The sequence below is a fragment of the Arachis ipaensis genome, chromosome B9, assembly GCF_059453495.1.
Source record: "Arachis ipaensis isolate K30076 ecotype BB chromosome B9, ASM5945349v1, whole genome shotgun sequence".
In the NCBI taxonomy this organism is placed as follows: Eukaryota; Viridiplantae; Streptophyta; class Magnoliopsida; order Fabales; family Fabaceae; genus Arachis; species Arachis ipaensis.
The window spans coordinates 157,080,722-157,098,507 of NC_142444.1; the positions used below are offsets into that span (position 1 = coordinate 157,080,722).

At 34.0% G+C, this 17,786-nt stretch overlaps 1 protein-coding gene and 1 pseudogene across 2 annotated transcripts; one reads left to right on the forward strand and one right to left on the reverse strand.

Moving 5' to 3' along the window:
- Positions 1-264: 264 nt before the first annotated feature.
- LOC107616169 (rust resistance kinase Lr10-like) lies at positions 265-16,392 on the reverse strand (annotated as a pseudogene).
- On the forward strand, positions 6,009-14,257 carry LOC107619657 (LEAF RUST 10 DISEASE-RESISTANCE LOCUS RECEPTOR-LIKE PROTEIN KINASE-like 2.1). Of its 2 annotated transcripts, none has more exons than XM_016321952.3 (3): positions 6,009-6,896; positions 12,662-12,709; positions 13,037-14,257. In XM_016321952.3, exons 1-3 carry the CDS (start codon positions 6,107-6,109, stop codon positions 14,083-14,085), a joined length of 1,887 nt encoding a protein of 628 aa, XP_016177438.1. In that variant the 5' UTR covers positions 6,009-6,106; the 3' UTR covers positions 14,086-14,257. The 2 variants fall into 2 exon arrangements, with proteins under 2 accessions (XP_016177438.1, XP_016177437.1); XM_016321951.3 differs by having other exon boundaries at positions 12,656-12,709; positions 13,037-14,255.
- Positions 16,393-17,786: the final 1,394 nt, after the last annotated feature.

Genomic DNA, 17,786 nt, shown 5'->3' on the forward strand with positions numbered 1-17,786 from the left:
ATTGTTCTATGTTTTTTATTATAATATTATTTTTTTAATAAATATAAATTGATAAATAAAATAAAATTTAATTTTTTTTATTTTTACTTTTATTTATATTTATTATATAAATTAATAGTCACTTTATACATATTTTTTTTTATCTTCTTTTATATAATCTTATATCTCTCATTCTTTTTTTTATCTTTATTAATGATTTGCACAATTATTTAAAAATTTTGATTTAAGTGGCACTTGCAAATAAAACTATAATGTTTTCAAAATTCAGGGAGATGTGGAAAGAGAAAACCAAAATGGTTTAGGTGGCACTTGCAACAACGCAGTTCTTCCTTCAAGCATTTTCACCACTTTACTAATTGATGCTACACTTGAAGGGTTGGCTTGAATTGGTAAAGTTTTTCAAAGTGCTTTTAAATTGGTAAAATTATTTAAAAAAGTGTTTATACTTTTTAAAAATATAAGATTTTTTTTATTTGATAAATTAAAATATTTTTGTATTTATATTTGTGGCTTTCAAAAATTATTGGATACTTTTAAAAGTTAAAGATGTTTTTAAAAATATTTAAGAATAAAAATAGGCTAAATGACCTATTAAGAATATGCAGCTTAGGCTAATATAAAATAGGTACAAATTCAAGTTTTTGTAAAAAATAAAAACTTTAATATGTTAATAGATCAAGTTCAGATTCATTAATTAATTTTATTGGCCTGTCTGAACCTGTTAAAACATAATTAAATACATAAATAATGGCTAATTTTTTTTTGAACGTATGAAAACTGAGTAATATTCTTTAATATAGTAATTTTGAGTGTTTTTTAAAAATGTGAAAGACACATAAATTATTGGGTCCAATTTATGTACTTTAAATTTTTTATTTTTTTGAAATAGAAATCGGTAGGTCTGATTTCTGTACTCGTTAAATCGAATGGTTTGATTTCAGTACCTCTCACAAACTGGAGGGTCCAATTTTTGTATCCTGAATTAATTAGTGCTACATTTGAGAATAACACCCCAACAATTCATAATATAAAAAAATACCATTCTCAACCTAGTATAAAAAATAAAAAATATTTTTGTATATTTTAAATACTTTAAAGTTTAAAATTCTTATAAATATTAAATATGATATATTACATATAAATATTTTTATTTTTGTAAAAAAAAATTTATCAAGTCTTTTAATAGGCTTCAAGCTAAGTTGAATAACAGACCAGACTTAATATTTTAAAAAAAAGTCTATAGGTCAAGTCAGGTCAAGTCCAAGCCAATTAACTACATAACAGGTCTGGCCATCAAAGTTTGGTTTGTGGTGGCCTCTCTTCACCCCTAAAAGCGTCTAAGGATGAGCTTTTAAAAATTGACTTGTACTTATTAAAATTAAAAATCTGATTAATTCTTATATTAATATCTATTATAATATTTTTAAATTTTAAAAATTATTTTATTAAACATACTTGTTGTTACTTGTACTTATTAAAAGTTATTTTTAATTTAATTTATAAAATATAAATGCTATAACTTTTAAAAAGTAAAAGCTTTTACCAAATTAAGTATATTATTATCATTTTTTTACCATCTCATTTTCACACTCATTTCTTATACTTTGCAAACCAAATTCTTGATTAAAGGAAAAAAATCCTCTAATTAGGGGTGTGTATAGGTCGGGTGAAACCGGGTTTAATGTGACCTAGATTCGACCTAAAATATATACCGGGCCTATTTATTAGATCCTAATCCGGCCCTAGACCCGATGAAATCTATACACTTTCAGGCCACGATTATATCGGATAAAAACCGGGTGAAAATCGGACCGTTAACATTACATTATCTTGATACATTCGTATAAGCTAGCATGTGAAAATATCCAAATTTTCAAAGACTCCAACCATTATTTGACATTGAAGGATTACTATGTGTTCATAACACGCAGCGGAAGAAAAAAAGGTAATCCTAAAGATCTATTTTGTGCTTAAACTTTATTCCAATAATAAATATATAGTAGATCAGATCTAAATACCTTTAGACGCTTTAGTAAAAATCACTTTCTCCTTCGATGGTACGAAGGCGCTATGCGTATCCACACCGAGACCAACATTTGCTGTCAACTCCTTGACCAATGGACATCTGATCTAAATTGAGAAACCTCTTGCAACTCTTTGCATGCCATAAAATTCTTCTCCAAGAATTAGGCTCACATACACTTATGTGTGTAGAGGTAAAGAAATAAAACTCTTGTTATTCTCTCATCCGTTTTTCTCATCTGTAATTCCTCTACTCTTGGCATACATATATATAGTATGAGATTTGTTACTGATTTTAAATTTGAATCTCAATTCAAATTTAAATCATATCTTAAAATTCTAAATCTGAATCCTTCAAATTTATGAATTATATCATAACTCAATTTGAAAAAGAATCAGTTAGGATCTCATCCAAATTTAGAAATAGAATAACTAATTATTCTCAAATCTCATTTAATATTCTCAATTATCATACTATTATTATATTCTTGGTGCTAGCAAAAAATATAATAATATTCCATTTGAATTAATATAATTATTTATTTGATCAAATCAAATTAATAATTAAATAATTCTACAGCAAAGATTAGAACACTCGTTAGTGTGTGACCCCATAGGTTCAATACTAAGCGGGTAGTAAATTAGTCATACTAAATTTACTAATCAAGGTTGGCGTCTAGCAACACTCCTCAACGACCCGATAGTATGAAGTAATATATTTTTACTAAGAACCTCAGAAGAACAAAGTATAATTCCTTCCATCTTTCCAGCTCTTGGTTAACCTTTAGAGTATGGTTTAATTGTCAAACTCTAACTTGTTACCATTATTATAATGAACTGTGAATGACATAAGAAACTCATTTCTTCATTCATTCAATCCCCTTGGCCAAGGTTTTATTCATCTCAGTCATTATAATCATAGAGCTCAAACTCTTTACCGAGAGTTGACGGATTCCTTATTGACTAATCATTAATTCTACAAGTATTTAAATCATACCCAATATCCATTCAACTAGCACCCTAGGGTATTAGGTGTCCGGAATCAAAGTATAATAAATACATTGTTAATTACTATGACAGTCGCAGGTCAAAGGAAACTCTATTACTATGTTCATCTTGAAAATATCCTATTGACAAATATGCGGTAATTATAACCATTAGGAATTCTCAAAGTGAGTCAGTTCAATGGTTATATCTCTATATGCACCATCTATATATATAATTTAATAAATGAGATCTATTAATCTTCATCCAATGAAGACCATTATATATATATTGATCTTTTCAGATTATTAATGTCCTTTTTAATAATCCTATGACCAAGAACAATTTAGATTAAATTATAAAAGATTTATCTCTCAATATTATGATCACTATCACAATGATAAATCTCTAAATTTAATCAAGGACCTTATTATATTAACATTTTAATATAATAACAATAACAAATTATTTGACACATGATTGATTGGATTGTGGTCATACTCCTTATTCCCAACAGACATGGTAAAATTCACTTAGAAAAATATAACAAGAACCAACTCTTCTCTAAAATTAAAGTATAACCATAATCAATACTAATATTATCTAATAACACCAAATATTTAAATCAATACAAATAACACAATATTATGCATTAGTCTAAAATCTTATGCATTTTAAACATAAAATATTAACTCATAGTCTTATAATAACTAATAACACAAAATATTAAGGTTTACAATACTTAAATTTCACATAGGAATAACTATCATCCATCACTAATAACACAAAATATTAATTGTGTATGATGATCGGGCCATCGGGCCGACTTCGGGTGACCCGAGCCATGACCCAGACCAGACCCGAAATAATGACCGAGTCTATTTTAGAGACCCTTATTCGATCCTAAACCGATAAAATCACACCAAAATAGTCTCTAAAATGTTCGGGACTGAACCGAGTCTTCGAGTCGAGTCGGATCATGCACGCCCCTACCTCTAATCTTAATTGGTAACACACAATACAGTCCTAGAAAGACCCAAAAAAAACACACACACTTCCGGTAACAAACAACACAAATTTCACAAAAATGGTCTCAGTTTCCCACAGTTCCACTTCCATCTATTTCTGATAATTTCAGGTTTGGGAGTGATATCCACTGTTGAATTAAAGACACATTAGGGTGACGTACAAATTCTAAAGGAACTGAAGAACAAAACCGACCCTTCTTCTGTGACTCCAGGTTCATGCGTAACCTCATGAAACTTCATCGTGGACCAATGCGACAACCTCTCCACCTAAAATTGCACTGGAATTGGTCAACCAAGGCTTGCTTTCTACAATATATTTAAATATTTAATAAGGGAGACATGTGACAATATAGTTGGCACTGGTCGGGCCAGCCAATAGTTAAATGAAGCATTTTCCAATTACTGTTACGAATATTTGTGCCACTTTAAACGTGCCCGGGGGCCCTCTGAAGTGGGTACTCATCCAACAACGCGCGTTCATAAAATGGAGCTGCTATGCTTGGAAGCAGATGCTTTAAGCAGAAGTGGATCAGGATCAACTCTTTTAATTTGACCTCTCCTCTAAATATAATATATTTTTCAACAGATATGAAAATAAAAATAATAACTATTTCGACATAAAAAAAATAATTTTATTATTAACGAATTATAATTTAAATGGTATAATTTTTTTGTATTCATTTAAAAAATTGTAAGTTCAAGTATTCCTATTTTTAATAATAAAAAAAAAAGGAAGTTTGAATCGTTTTAAAAATCAGGTCAGTTAACTAATAACATATTTCTATGCACCTATTTCTTTATTATTTCGTCCTTCAATTATTTGTTAAGGGAATCTTTGATTTTGACGCAACTATTATAGATGCTGAAAAATATTAAAAATTATTGCGATTAATAGTTTAAAACTTTACATATTCAACCTTTTAATCTTTTAATTACACGAAATTAATTCGTTTTAATTGTTCAATAAAATATTCAGAAATTGTATAACATGACAATATTATTTTAAAGTGAATATCTTACCTGACCTCTCACAATTATTTTAAAAGAATAACAAAAAAAAAAAAATCCAATTCGGTTCTGATCTTTTTTTTGGACTGATTAGCTTTTATACATAAAAAAAAAATAACATTAATTTTTTTGACACCGGAACTTAGTTATTCTTTCGAAATAATTATCAGCGACTAGATTGAATTTTTTTATTAAAGACTTCGTTGTCTTTCGAAATAATTATTAAGACGGTTTTGAATTTTTTTCCTTTTTTATTTCTTCTATTCTTTAAACTTACACATTAAATTATCATCTCGACCTTTTTTTTTTCTTTTTCTTTCTCCGCCTCTTACTCTTACTCTTACTTCTTATCTTCTTCAATTTCTTGATGTTTTTTGTTTAAATATTATGAATAAACATAAAAATATCTTTAGTTTATCTTAGTCTTATTTTAGCCAATTTTACCTTAATTTTTTCTTGAATGTAAGCGAGCTATTTTGAAGACTTGAATATTGTACCTTTCTATATAAAAAAATAGTTCTCAATTTAGTATAAATTTCTTTGCACTTAAAAAGTATAAATAATAATACTTAAAAAAATTCCTATTATTTTTTATATACACCTTATATATTTTTTTTCTAATGTAAAAGATAAATACTTTTATCTTTTTTCATTTCTTATCAATTATTTCAAATACAAAAATTAAAAAATATATAAACAATCTAATATAACATTCTTAAAATTCTATATACATCAATTTGAATTGGTCAAATAGTCAACTCATTCGTCAGCTTAAACAAATGTCGAGAGTTCGAATCCAACCTTATGCACCCTTAAATGAAGTTTTGATCCGTGACGAATTAATCATTTATCTATCACACTGAAAATATCGTGAACAAAAAAAAAAAATTTCCTCGGGGCCATGGCATTAGGTTAACACCAGAACATAGAATTACTCCAATATTGCTCTTGCAATTGCAGGTCAACCCCCCACCCCTCACATAATACAACTCTCTAGTCTCTACTCAATGATTCATACCCCTCCTCTCTAAATTAATAACTAACTTTATTTCCATATACAAGAAATGAACCAAGACATCATCACCTTCTTCTACTGTTGTGTTATCATTAACATCATCCTCTTGTGTGTGCTTAGCAGAACCAGTTTGTGCGCTTATGTGGATCCACACTACCTGGCATGTGAACCCCAAATATGCGGCAACCAATCCATAAGATACCCCTTCTACATCCAAGGCAAGCAGCAACCTTTCTGTGGCTACCCTGGTTTTGCCATCTCTTGTGCTGATGGTATTCATGGCTTCCCAACGCTCAATCTCTCCAATACTTCTTACATCATCCATCAAATATTCTACCACAACGAATCACTCAGAGTCTCCAATGCTGCCTTCTCATCAAATACTTCTTGTATTTCTGCTACACACAACCTCACCCTTCCTCCAACCAAGACCTTCAGTTTTCTTAATCGGAATCATAATAAGGACATCTTACTGTTCTTCGGATGTAATCTGTCATCCATGCCTAGAGAGTTGATAGATTACAGAATTGGGTGTTCTGAAGCGACCAACAAAACGGGTGGTTCGGTTCTGGCATTGTATAAGGACGATGTCAAAACAGTAAGATCGGTCTCCAAGAGTTGCGGGAGTGGCAGAAAGGTGGTGGATACGGTGGTGGAAGGGAGTGAAGGAAGAGGAGGGATGGAAGAGGAGCTGAGGAGAGGGTTCATGCTGAATTGGACAGCGGGTGATTGCAAGTTGTGCAATAGCACAGGAGGAAGGTGTGGCTTCGATTCAACTATATTCACATTCCAGTGTTACTGCACTGATCGAATTCATGCTTTCAAATGTGATATTATAGGTTTGTGTCTCTATCTCTTCTCTTCTTTTGCTCACTATAATTATTTACTTGCTGTATCTTGAGTTTTCATTGTTAGTAGTTATAGCCATACTCCATTTGCTTAGAGACCCACATACAAGTCTGTCTCTCTTTTCTTACATCTACAACGTAAGAGCTGGTCACGCTAAATTTTAAAAAATTATATTTAATGATATTTGTATAATTTTTTGGAGTGTTTGAGAATGTTTTAGATAATTTTGGAACGTTTTAAAATATCTTAGAAGATTCCAAAATATTCTGAAAGATTCTAGAAGACTCTAGAAGATCATAAAATAATCTAGAAAAGTGTGGATGTATATAAAAGTATGAATAGTAGTATGAAATAATTTAGAAATATTTAAAAAAATGTATGTGGAAAGATAGATATTTGTAGTGAATGTTCTAGGTGATCAATCTTAACTACTGGTTAAATTTAATCCTAACCATTTATTGATGAGGTGAACGACTATAAATAGAGGTGAAAGTTAGAGTTTGGGTGTGTGAGTCATTTGTAATAAACACTTGAGTAATAAAATATTCTTTCCACAAAAACTTTATTCCTCTTGTGTTTTCTTGTGTTCTTAGCTTTCTTTTTAAATACTGAGAGTTAGGCTGATTTGGTCTTAACTCAAAAAGTTGAATAAGTCCGAGTGTTGGTACGGTAGGATTGAAGTGTGTCCAAGGCCGTGACAATTTGACATCAAAATAAGGTTCGAGAGGGAACACAAGTAGTTTGTGGGTATGATTTCTAGTGAAACCATGGAGTATGTTAAGTTTCAAAGGGGAAGGGATGCTATTCCTTTTCAATGGAAAGGCAAGAATACCCGTTCTTCAAGTGAGCCTAAAGGTAAGGACTCTAACTTCTTAGAAGAGAGAATTTCTATATTGGAGAATATTCTATCCTCTATGGATGAGCGCTTCCAAAGAATAGAACATGACAAGGAGATTCTCGAGATTCACGTGTTAGGAGAACTAGATGCTTTCAAGGAAAGCATGTTCTAAATCGAAGAGACGCTTGAAAATTCCTTGAAACTATTTGAAAAAATTCGAGTTTGGTTCGAGGAGGCAAAATCTCGACCAACCATTATAAGGGAGACGACAAAGATTGATCTCCCAAATCCAAAGGAGTTCAAGAACGTGGGGGATGTTCGAGATGTAGAGAACTTCTTATGGTAAATGGAGAGATACTTTGAAGGATAAGGGGTGGTCGAAGAAGCAATAAAGATACGCACTACAGCTCTCTACCTTTCTGATAATGCTACTTTATGGTGGAGGAGAAAATGCGTAGATATGAAGAAGAATACTTGCAACATAGTCACGTGAAAAGATTTCAAAAGGGAGTTGAAAAGACAATTCTTACTTGAGAATGTGGCTTATAAAGCAAGGAAGAAGTTGAGGGAGTTGAAGCACAAGAGTACGATTAGCGATTACGTAAAGAAGTTCACTACTCTCACGCTTCAAATCCCCAACTTAGTATTAGAGGATGCATTGTTCTTCTTCATTAATGGACTCCAGCCTTGGACAAAGCAAGAACTACAAAGAAAGAATGTTAAAGATGTCGATGAAGTCATCGTGGTGCCCGAATCACTCAATAAGTATCATAAGAGATACTTTAAACCCAAGCCTTCCTCCAAACCTAGTTCTACTAAAGGTGGGGGAGATAAGGGAAAGAGTTTCTCAACCAAGAAGGAAGGGAAATACTCTTCAAAGAAAGAGTACGAGGAAAAAAAAAGACTTTCATACCTAAAGGAGGATGTTTTGTGTGTAAGGGACCATGCCAAATGAAGAATTGTCCCAAGCTAGGGACTCTGACATCTATCGCCGAGGAACGAGAGGCTCAATTTCAAGTAACTAAGTGTGTTGGATCTATCCAACTCATGAATGCTATGAAGGGTAAAGAGGCAAACACTGCAGAAAAGAAAGATTTGATGTATATCAAAGCATTTATCAATAAAAAACCCATTATGGCTATAATCGACACTGATGCTACACACAATTTCATCACCTCTGATGAAGGAAAGAAGCTTGGATTGAAGATCACCGAAAAGAATGACTGGTTCAAACCCATGAATACCAAGGGTAAACCCCTTAAGAGAGTAGCAAAAGGGGGTTGAGATGACTCTTGGTTCTTAAAAAGGTCTTATGGATTTTTCAGTAGCACCCATGGACGATTTCAAAATAGTCTTCGGGTTCGATTTGCAAAGGAAGACAAATATAATACCTACGCCATACTACGATATAGTATGCGTCATGGAGAAAGGGTCTCCATGCATGGTCCCTACATTCTCTAAAGCTAGAGGACTACTGGTGTTTTCTGCTATGCAACTTAAGAAAGGGTTCAAAAAGGGAGAGATTACATATTTGGCTCTATTATAAGAGGAGTCAACATCTGAAAGAGAAGACGTTCCTCCAGAAATCAAGGAAGTCCTTAAAGAAAATAAGGATGTGATGCCTTCTGAGTTGCCAAAACAACTACCACCTAGGAGGAAGGTGGACCACAAGATTGAATTGGAGTAAGAAGTAAAGCCGTCTGACTCAGCACCTTATAGGATGGCACTGCCAGAACTTGAGGAGTTGAAGAAGCTACTCAAAAATTTGCTAGATGCTGGATTCATTCATCCATCGAAGGCATCCTATGGCGCCCCAGTCTTGTTCCAAAAGAAGCATGATGGTTTGTTGAGATTATGAATCGACTATCGAGCACTTAACAAGATAACACCATCAAGAAAAAATACCCTATTCCTTTGATATCTGATTTGTTTTATCAACTTGGTAGAGTTAAGTGGTTCTCAAAGTTGGGTTTGAGGTTAGGATATCACCAAGTAAGGATTGCCGATGGTGATGATCTTAACACCACGTGTGTCACGAGGTATAAATCATATAAGTGGATGCCTTTTGCCTTAATCAATACTCCTGCGACCTTTTGTACCTTGATGAACGAGATCTTTCATCCTTATCTTGATATGTTTGTAGTGATCTACTTGGATGATATTGTTGTCTATAACAATACCTTGGAAGAACATGTAGAACACTTACGAACCGTGTTCAATGTCTTATGAGATAATAACCTATATGTAAAGAAGGAAAAGTGTCCCTTTGTAAGGAACGAAGTCTACTTCTTGAGACACATCATTAAAGATGGAACTCTCTACATAGATCAAGAAAAGGTAAAGGCTATCAAAGAGTGGGAGCCGCCAAACAAGATATCTGAATTGAGTTCATTCCTTGGGTTTGCTAATTACTCTCGGAGGTTTATCAAGGGATACTCCGCCAAAGCTGCATCATTAACTGATCTTCTAAAAAATATCACTATTGGAAATGGTCAAAGGAGTGTCAAAAGGCTTTTGATAAGTTGAAGGCTGCTATCACAGAAGGACCAGTACTAGCACTGTCCGACTACTTAAATGTGTTTAAAGTCCACACTGATGCTTTTGAGTACGCTATTGGAGGGGTTCTGATGCAAAAAGGACATTATATTGTCTTTGAAAGTCACAAATTGAATGATACAAAGAGGCTATACACTATCCAAGAGAAGGAGATGACCGCGGTGGTGCATTGTTTGAGAACTTAGCGTCATTACTTGCTTAGCTCACACTTCATCATCAAGACAGACAATGTGTCTACAAGTTATTTCCAAACTCAGAAGAAGTTAGGCCCTAAACAAGCAAGGTGGCAAGTTTTTTTAATCTGAGTTTGATTTTCAAATTTGAATACAAAGTCTGGTAAAACTAATGTGGTAGCAGATGCGCTAAGCTGCAAGGCTGAGTTGGCAGCCATTTCCATGGTCAAAGGAAATATTTTACATACCAACAAAGAAGGGTTGCATCATGATCCATAAGTCAAGAAATTGGTGGAATTAGCTAGATAAGGTAAGACTAAACGATTTTGGCTAGAAGACGACATTCTCTACACTAAAGGAAGAAGACTATACGTCCCTAAGTGAAAAAATCTAAAGAGAAAGCTAGTGAAGAAATGCCATGATACCAAATGAGCTGGTCATTAAGGCTAACAAAGGACCTTGCCATTTATTGAATCTTCCTATTATTGGCCTCAAATGAGGGATGAAGTGGAGAGTTATGTAAAGACTTTCTTGTGTGCTAACAATATAAGATTGAAAATAAGACACCAAGTAGATTGTTGGAACCTCTGCCGCAGCCAGAGCGACCATAGAAAATTGTGTCTTTGGATTTCATCTCTAGCTTACTGAAATTCGAGGAGTTTGGATTTATTCTCTAGGTAGTGGATCGATTTTTGAAGTATGCTACCTTTATACCTGCCCCTACTGACTACACTGCAGAGGAAGCAACACGACTATTCTTCAAGACGGTAGTGAAGTATTGGGAATTACCTAACAGTATAGTTAGTGATCGAGATCCATGCTTCACAAGACGACTATGAACAGGGCTGTTCAAACTCCTTGGGTCGGCTTCATTTCTCAACAAGCTTCTATCCTCAAACCGATGGGCAGATTGAGAGAATGAATGCCTTACTCGAGTGTTACTTGAGGCATTTTATAAACGCTAATCAGAATGATTGGACAAAATACCTAGACATTGCTTAGTTCTCATACAATCTGCAAAGGAGCGAGTTCACAGGAAAGAGTCCATTCGAGATTGTGACTAAACAACAACCGCTTACACCACATTCTCTTTCTTCCTCTTACTCAGAGAAGAACCATGAAGCTTATCATATGATTAAATCATGGGAAGAACAAGCAGATGTCACTCGTTCTTATCTCAACAAAGATGCAAAGAGGATGAAAAAATGGCTAGATAAGAAGACGAGGCATGCAAGCTATCAAGTAGGAGACAATGTAATGATTAAACTTCTTCCATAACAATTCAAAGCCTTTCACAAGGTTCAAAAGGGTTTAATCCACAAATACGAAGGGTCATTTAAGATCATTGGACGTGTTGGGCAGATTGCTTACAAAGTACAAGTCCTTCCCTCTATAGAGATACACCCGATCTTCTATGTGAGTATGCCTAAATCATATCATGAAGACCAAGATGAACGAATAGAGGTGACTCGAGTCGTGCTTTGCTTGTGGTGATTAGATTTTTTGAAAAAGAAATCAAAGAGATTTTAGCTAATCGCGTCGTGCGACGAAGAGGAGTACCACCAAGTATCTAATACTTGATCAAGTGAAAATGACTTCTCATTACCGAAGCTAGCTGGGAAGCTCGTGAAGATTTGTGGCAATTCCAAAAACACCTAGAGTGTTATCATGAACAGAATGTGACGAGGACGCCTGCGCATTAGGTGGAGAAAAAATGTGGTAAGATAGATATTTGTAGTCTCAATTTGGACCGTTGATTAGATTTTAATATTAGCCATCTATTGAGGAGGTGGATGGCTATAAATAGGAGTGAGAGTTAGAATTTGGGTGTGTGAGTCATTTGTAACAAACACTTGAATAATAAAATATTCTTTCTACCAAAACTTCAATTCTTTTGTGTTTTCTTATGTTCTTAGCTTTCTTGCTAAATATTAAGAGTTAGGCTGTCTTTAACTCAAGAGGTTGAGTAAGTTCGAGTGGTGGCATGGTAGCATTAAAGTGTGTCCAAAGCCGTGAGATGGAGCATTGAAAAATGATATTTATACGTTTAAATGGATTTATGTACATGTATAAGTCATTATATGCTTCCACTTTTATCTTGAGATCACTAATCTTTTCTGAGTTTCTGCTTCTTGTCATTTGTGATTTGAAGCTAAATAGTGGCTTACTTTTCAACTTTCAGTTGCAGAACGTAGAAGCAACGCTTCCATGAAGATTGGACTTGCACTTGGACTAGGTAATGGGATAGATCGTCCATCATTTTTTAGTAGGGTAGCTTGCATTCCATATAACAATATAATAATCGTACATAATAAGTTCTTTTATCTTCGTAACTACCATGATTTTATCTATAATGTTATATCACCTCAAATTGCTATCGGTCTTATTATATTCTAAACCAAGACGGTGGATCTCTCTCTCTCTCTCTGCTATTTCTTGCATCTTAGGGATTATTGATCATTACTTTTTTGCCTCAAATGTATTAACTTAAAGATATCTAATATTAACTCTCTAATTTCTGAACATGGCATTCATTACTTTCTCAATTCGATGACCTCTGCAGCTGCTGCAGTTACTCTGCTGTTAGTAACGGTCACCCTCTACTACACACGATGGAAGAAGCAAAACCCGAAACACTTTCTGGTTGATGACTTTTTGGAGAAACATGGCCCCCTTCAAATAAGGAGATATACTTATTCAGAGATGAAGAAGGTGACCAACTCCTTCAGAGACAAACTAGGCCAAGGAGGGTTTGGCACTGTATACAAAGGACAATTGCAGGACGGACGCCATGTTGCAGTGAAGATCCTAAGTGAACTGAAAGGTGATGGTGAAGATTTCATCAATGAAGTTGCGAGTATGAGCAGAACTTCTCACGTTAACATTGTTGCTCTTCTTGGGTTCTGCTTTCAAGGTTCCAAACGAGCTTTGGTTTATGAATTTATGCCCAATGGATCGCTTGAGAAGTTAATCTATAAAGAAAATACTGTGATAGGGGATCACCAATTGGATTGTCAAACTTTATATGATATTGCAATTGGTGTTGCTCGAGGACTTGAGTATTTGCACACGGGCTGCAATACTAGAATCTTGCATTTTGACATAAAGCCCCATAACATTCTCTTAGATGAAAATTTTTGTCCCAAAATTTCAGATTTTGGACTTGCAAAAGTTTGCACTAGAAAAGAAAGTATTGTATCAATATTTGGTGCTAGAGGAACTGCAGGCTATATTGCTCCAGAGGTATTTTCTAGGAATTTTGGTGCAGTATCTCACAAGTCAGATGTTTATAGTTATGGAATGATGGTTTTAGAAATGGTTGGACGAAGAAGGAATATCAAAGTTGAAGTTGATGCATCTAGTGAGTTATATTTCCCTCATTGGATATATAATCGCCTTGTGTCAAATCAAGAACTTGGTTTGCGAAGTATAAGAAATGAGTGTGAAAATAAGATGGTAAAAAAGATGACTATAGTGAGCTTATGGTGCATTCAAGCCAATCCTTCAATTCGACCATCAATAAGTAAAGCGGTGGAAATGCTGGAAGGAAGAGCTGAATTGTTGCAAGTGCCACCTAAACCATTTTGGTTTTCTCCTTCAACATCTCCCTGAATTTTAAAAACGTTGTAGTTTTGTGTTGCAGGCTTGTAATATGTTGCTTTTTTTTTTGTCATATGTAACGTTCTTTTTCTTCTTATATAGTAATTTTCTGGGAGGTAGTAATTGTTTCTAGTTATTATAAAGCAAACTCGAGATTTTAAGATCATGAGTGATAGTTGATTGATTTGTTTGCTAATGCTCTGGAACGATTTTAAGTCACATATCCGAAAGTTTGTAGAATTTACTTTAACTGCTCATCAAGTCTATGATTTGATATCAATAATATGGCTAGCTAGCACCTTGTACCTCATATACTACTATAAGATGTATAGTATCCAATAGAAGTTTCATATATCGGTTAAGACTTTCTTTAAGTCTTCAAACTCCACAAAGAGAGGTGATGTATTCTCTTAAATTGAATTGATAACAAAAAGGAATGAATTATAAAAGCTGGCGAGAGAGGGAGAAAGAGAGAGAGAGAGAGAGCGAAAAGGGGGGGGGGGGGGGAGTGTCTTTATAAAGGTTAGAAGGATTAATAAGAATGGCAGTATACCCTCTTGGTTACCACCATATTCTGATACATTGTCTTTACTAATAACATATAAACTACAATGATTCAAAATTCAGGGAGAGGTTGAAGGAGAAAACCAATATGGTTTAGGAGGCAATGGCAACAACTCATCTCTTCCTTCCAACGTTTCCACCAACTGATTGATGGTCGAGTTGAAGGGTTGGTTTGAATGCACCACAAACTCGTTATTATCATCTTTCTAACCATGTCATTATCACATTCATTTCTTATATTTTGCAGACCAAGCTCTTGATTTGACACAAGTCTATTGTATATCCAATAACGAAAAAATATCTCACTCAATGCATCAACTTCAGCATTGATATTCTTTCTTCTTCCAACCATTTCTAAGACCATCATTCCATAACTGTAGACATCCGACTTATGTGATACCGCACCAAAATTTTTGGAAAATACCTCAGGGCTATATAACCTGTATTTTCTCCAGCACCAAATATTGATACAATACTTTCCTTTCTAGTGCAAACTTTTGCAAGTCCAAAGTCTGAAATTTTGGGCAGCAATTTTCATCTAATAGAATGTTATGAGGCTTTATTGTCAAAATGCAAGATTCTAGTATTGCAGCCTGTGTGCAAATATTCAAGTTCTCGAGCAACACCAATTGCAATATCATATAAAGTTTGGCAATCCAATTGGTGATCTCCTATCACAGTATGTTCTTCATAGATTAACTTCTCAAGCGATCCATTGGGCATAAAGTCATAAACCAAAGCTCGTTTGGAACCTTGAAAGCAGAAGCCAAGAAGAGCCACAATGTTAACGTGAGAAGTTCTGCTCATACTCGCAACTTCATTGATGAAATCTTTACCGTCACCTTTCAGTTCACTTAGGATCTTCACTGAAACATGGCGTCCGTCCTGCAATTGTCCTTTGTATACACTGCCAAATCCTCCTTGGCCTAGTTTGTCTCTGAAAGAGTTGGTCACCTTCTTCATCTCTGAATAAGTATATCTCCTTATTTGAAGGGGCCCATGTTTCTCCAAAAAGGCATCAACCACCAGCATCTGTTTAGGATTTTCCTTCTTCCATCTTGTGTAGTAGATCGTGACCATTACTACTAGCACTAGAACTGTAGCAACTGCAAAGAGAGGAAATGGAAGGTTAGGAATAGTAAATTATGTTTTTCTGGTCTCAGAATAGAGACATAGAAGACGATGTTTAATTGATAAAAGTAGAATGGCTCATTAAATTTGACACACTGATAAAGTTCGATAGTGAGGATTATTATGTTCGATACATTACTAGTCCTAGTCCCATCTTCACGATCCAACTAATATGACCTGCGTCTAGCAAAGTTGAAAATGAAGCAATTATTTATTTTTGTAACAAATCAATAGATAGATGAATTGATTTACTCCGTTTGAACTTCTAAGATACCTGTGACGCAAAGGAAGTTTCCTTGGGTGTCAAGTTGGCAGTGTCCTCTTCTGTGATCATTACAGTTTCTACAATCACTAGATAATTGTACTTCCATCTGGATCACATCAGACACAAATGAGAAAGGGTGGCTACTATTTGTTTCGTCTTTTAATGCAAAATGAAACCTGGAACATGCTGCTAAAGTGAGGAGAATCTCCGTCACTTGGAAGGCCATCATAGTAGATGTGGTAGTTAGGGCAGTTTGTATAGTTAAAAAATGACTGAGGAAGGGTCAGATTATTGGGAGGGCATCTGAATACTGTTGTATTGAATTTGGCGTATGCATAACCTAAGGGAGAGCTGGGCATGTGAGGTAAACTCAAATTGTTGCTGAAAGCTATGCAACGCTGCGCTTGTAATTGGGCTTTCAAAGAGTTACGTAGAAGCACATCGGTGATCGCTATGGTATGAGACTCTATGTATACAACAACAAACCTTCCATTTGGTTTGTTGTTTAATACTATGTGTTGAATTTGAAAACTAAAATAATTGATGATTAACAAACATTATTATTGGAGTTGAAAGTTAAATGGTATGTATGATTAGTTTGTTAATTGTACAGAAAGTTAAACTAATCAATACTGGCCCAATAAGCAAGCTAACAAAGCCCAACAATGATTCAGATTCATAATCGATCATCATTTATGATTTAAAGAAAGTGTTACTGATCTCCAAACACAAGAAAGAAGAAAAGAATCCTGGCTGGCCCAAAAACAAGTATATCACACTTTAAAAGTTCAATTGGTAATTCAAGTCCATTCACTCATTTGATGACTAACTAAGAAATGAAAATCTATTTTTATCTGAACCAAATCAAAGCTACCGAACCAAACTTTCTATTCTCTCTTTTCTCTCACCCACCCACTTACAAAAGTTCAGAATAAAAGCAAGAAAAGAAGAAGTTCTGATTAGGGCTCAAATTAAGATGTAAAAATGGTTATCTAATCTAAGCAAAAAGAAGAAGGTCAAACAAGTTAGGATTTCAAGCAAATATCACATCCTACGGCTACATCAGAGAAAGTTTCTTTATTTGTGCTTCATTAAAAATTGTTGAAGAAAACCTTTTTTCTGCATGCACCAAATGAAAAAACCAATTCAAATGGAGGTTATGGAGCTTCACAACAAATCAATGGTAAAAAAAAGCTACTTTGAGCAAACGCACAAATAAAAGACTCAGATTTGTAAAGCAATATGATAAATGATGAAAGAGAAGATAAAAGGTATGGATACATAAATGGTTCAAAATTACTGCTGCTACTCTATCTCTCTTTTGCGCTGCTGCTGCTATTGATATAGGAAAAGAAGAAGTTAACATTGTTCAAATCCAATATTCAAGCGTTGGAAACTTTACTCCTCTATTAAAAGGGTAAACGGCCAAAGATTGATTCAAGAAGTGAGAGTATAAAGTTTGGATATCCATAGCTTACAAAGCTATACATTATTTTTCTTCATGGTTCTCTGTTGAATATTCAGTTTTCTCAGTTTATCTTTCTTTGTTTCAATGAAAAAAGACATTAATGTAAGGAATTAAGAAATTCAGTTTTCTCAGTTTATCTTTCTTTATTTCAATGAAAAAATGCATTAATATAAGGAATTAAGAAAAAGTCATCGAATGAAAAAAGCCAAAAAAGAGTTAGACTTTAAGAAAAGTCAAATGTTTATTTCAGATATCCTTTGTATATTTTTCTGTTTTGTATTCATG

Excerpts from the sequence above, each read along its gene's own strand:
- LOC107619657 (XM_016321951.3), top strand. The coding sequence starts at position 6,107 with ATGAACCAAGACATCATCACCTTCTTCTACTGTTGTGTTATCATTAAC. Across the intron at positions 6,897-12,655 it reads TTTCAAATGTGATATTATAG|TTGCAGAACGTAGAAGCAAC; the intron begins GTTTGTGTCTCT and ends TTCAACTTTCAG. Across the intron at positions 12,710-13,036 it reads TGGACTTGCACTTGGACTAG|CTGCTGCAGTTACTCTGCTG; the intron begins GTAATGGGATAG and ends TGACCTCTGCAG.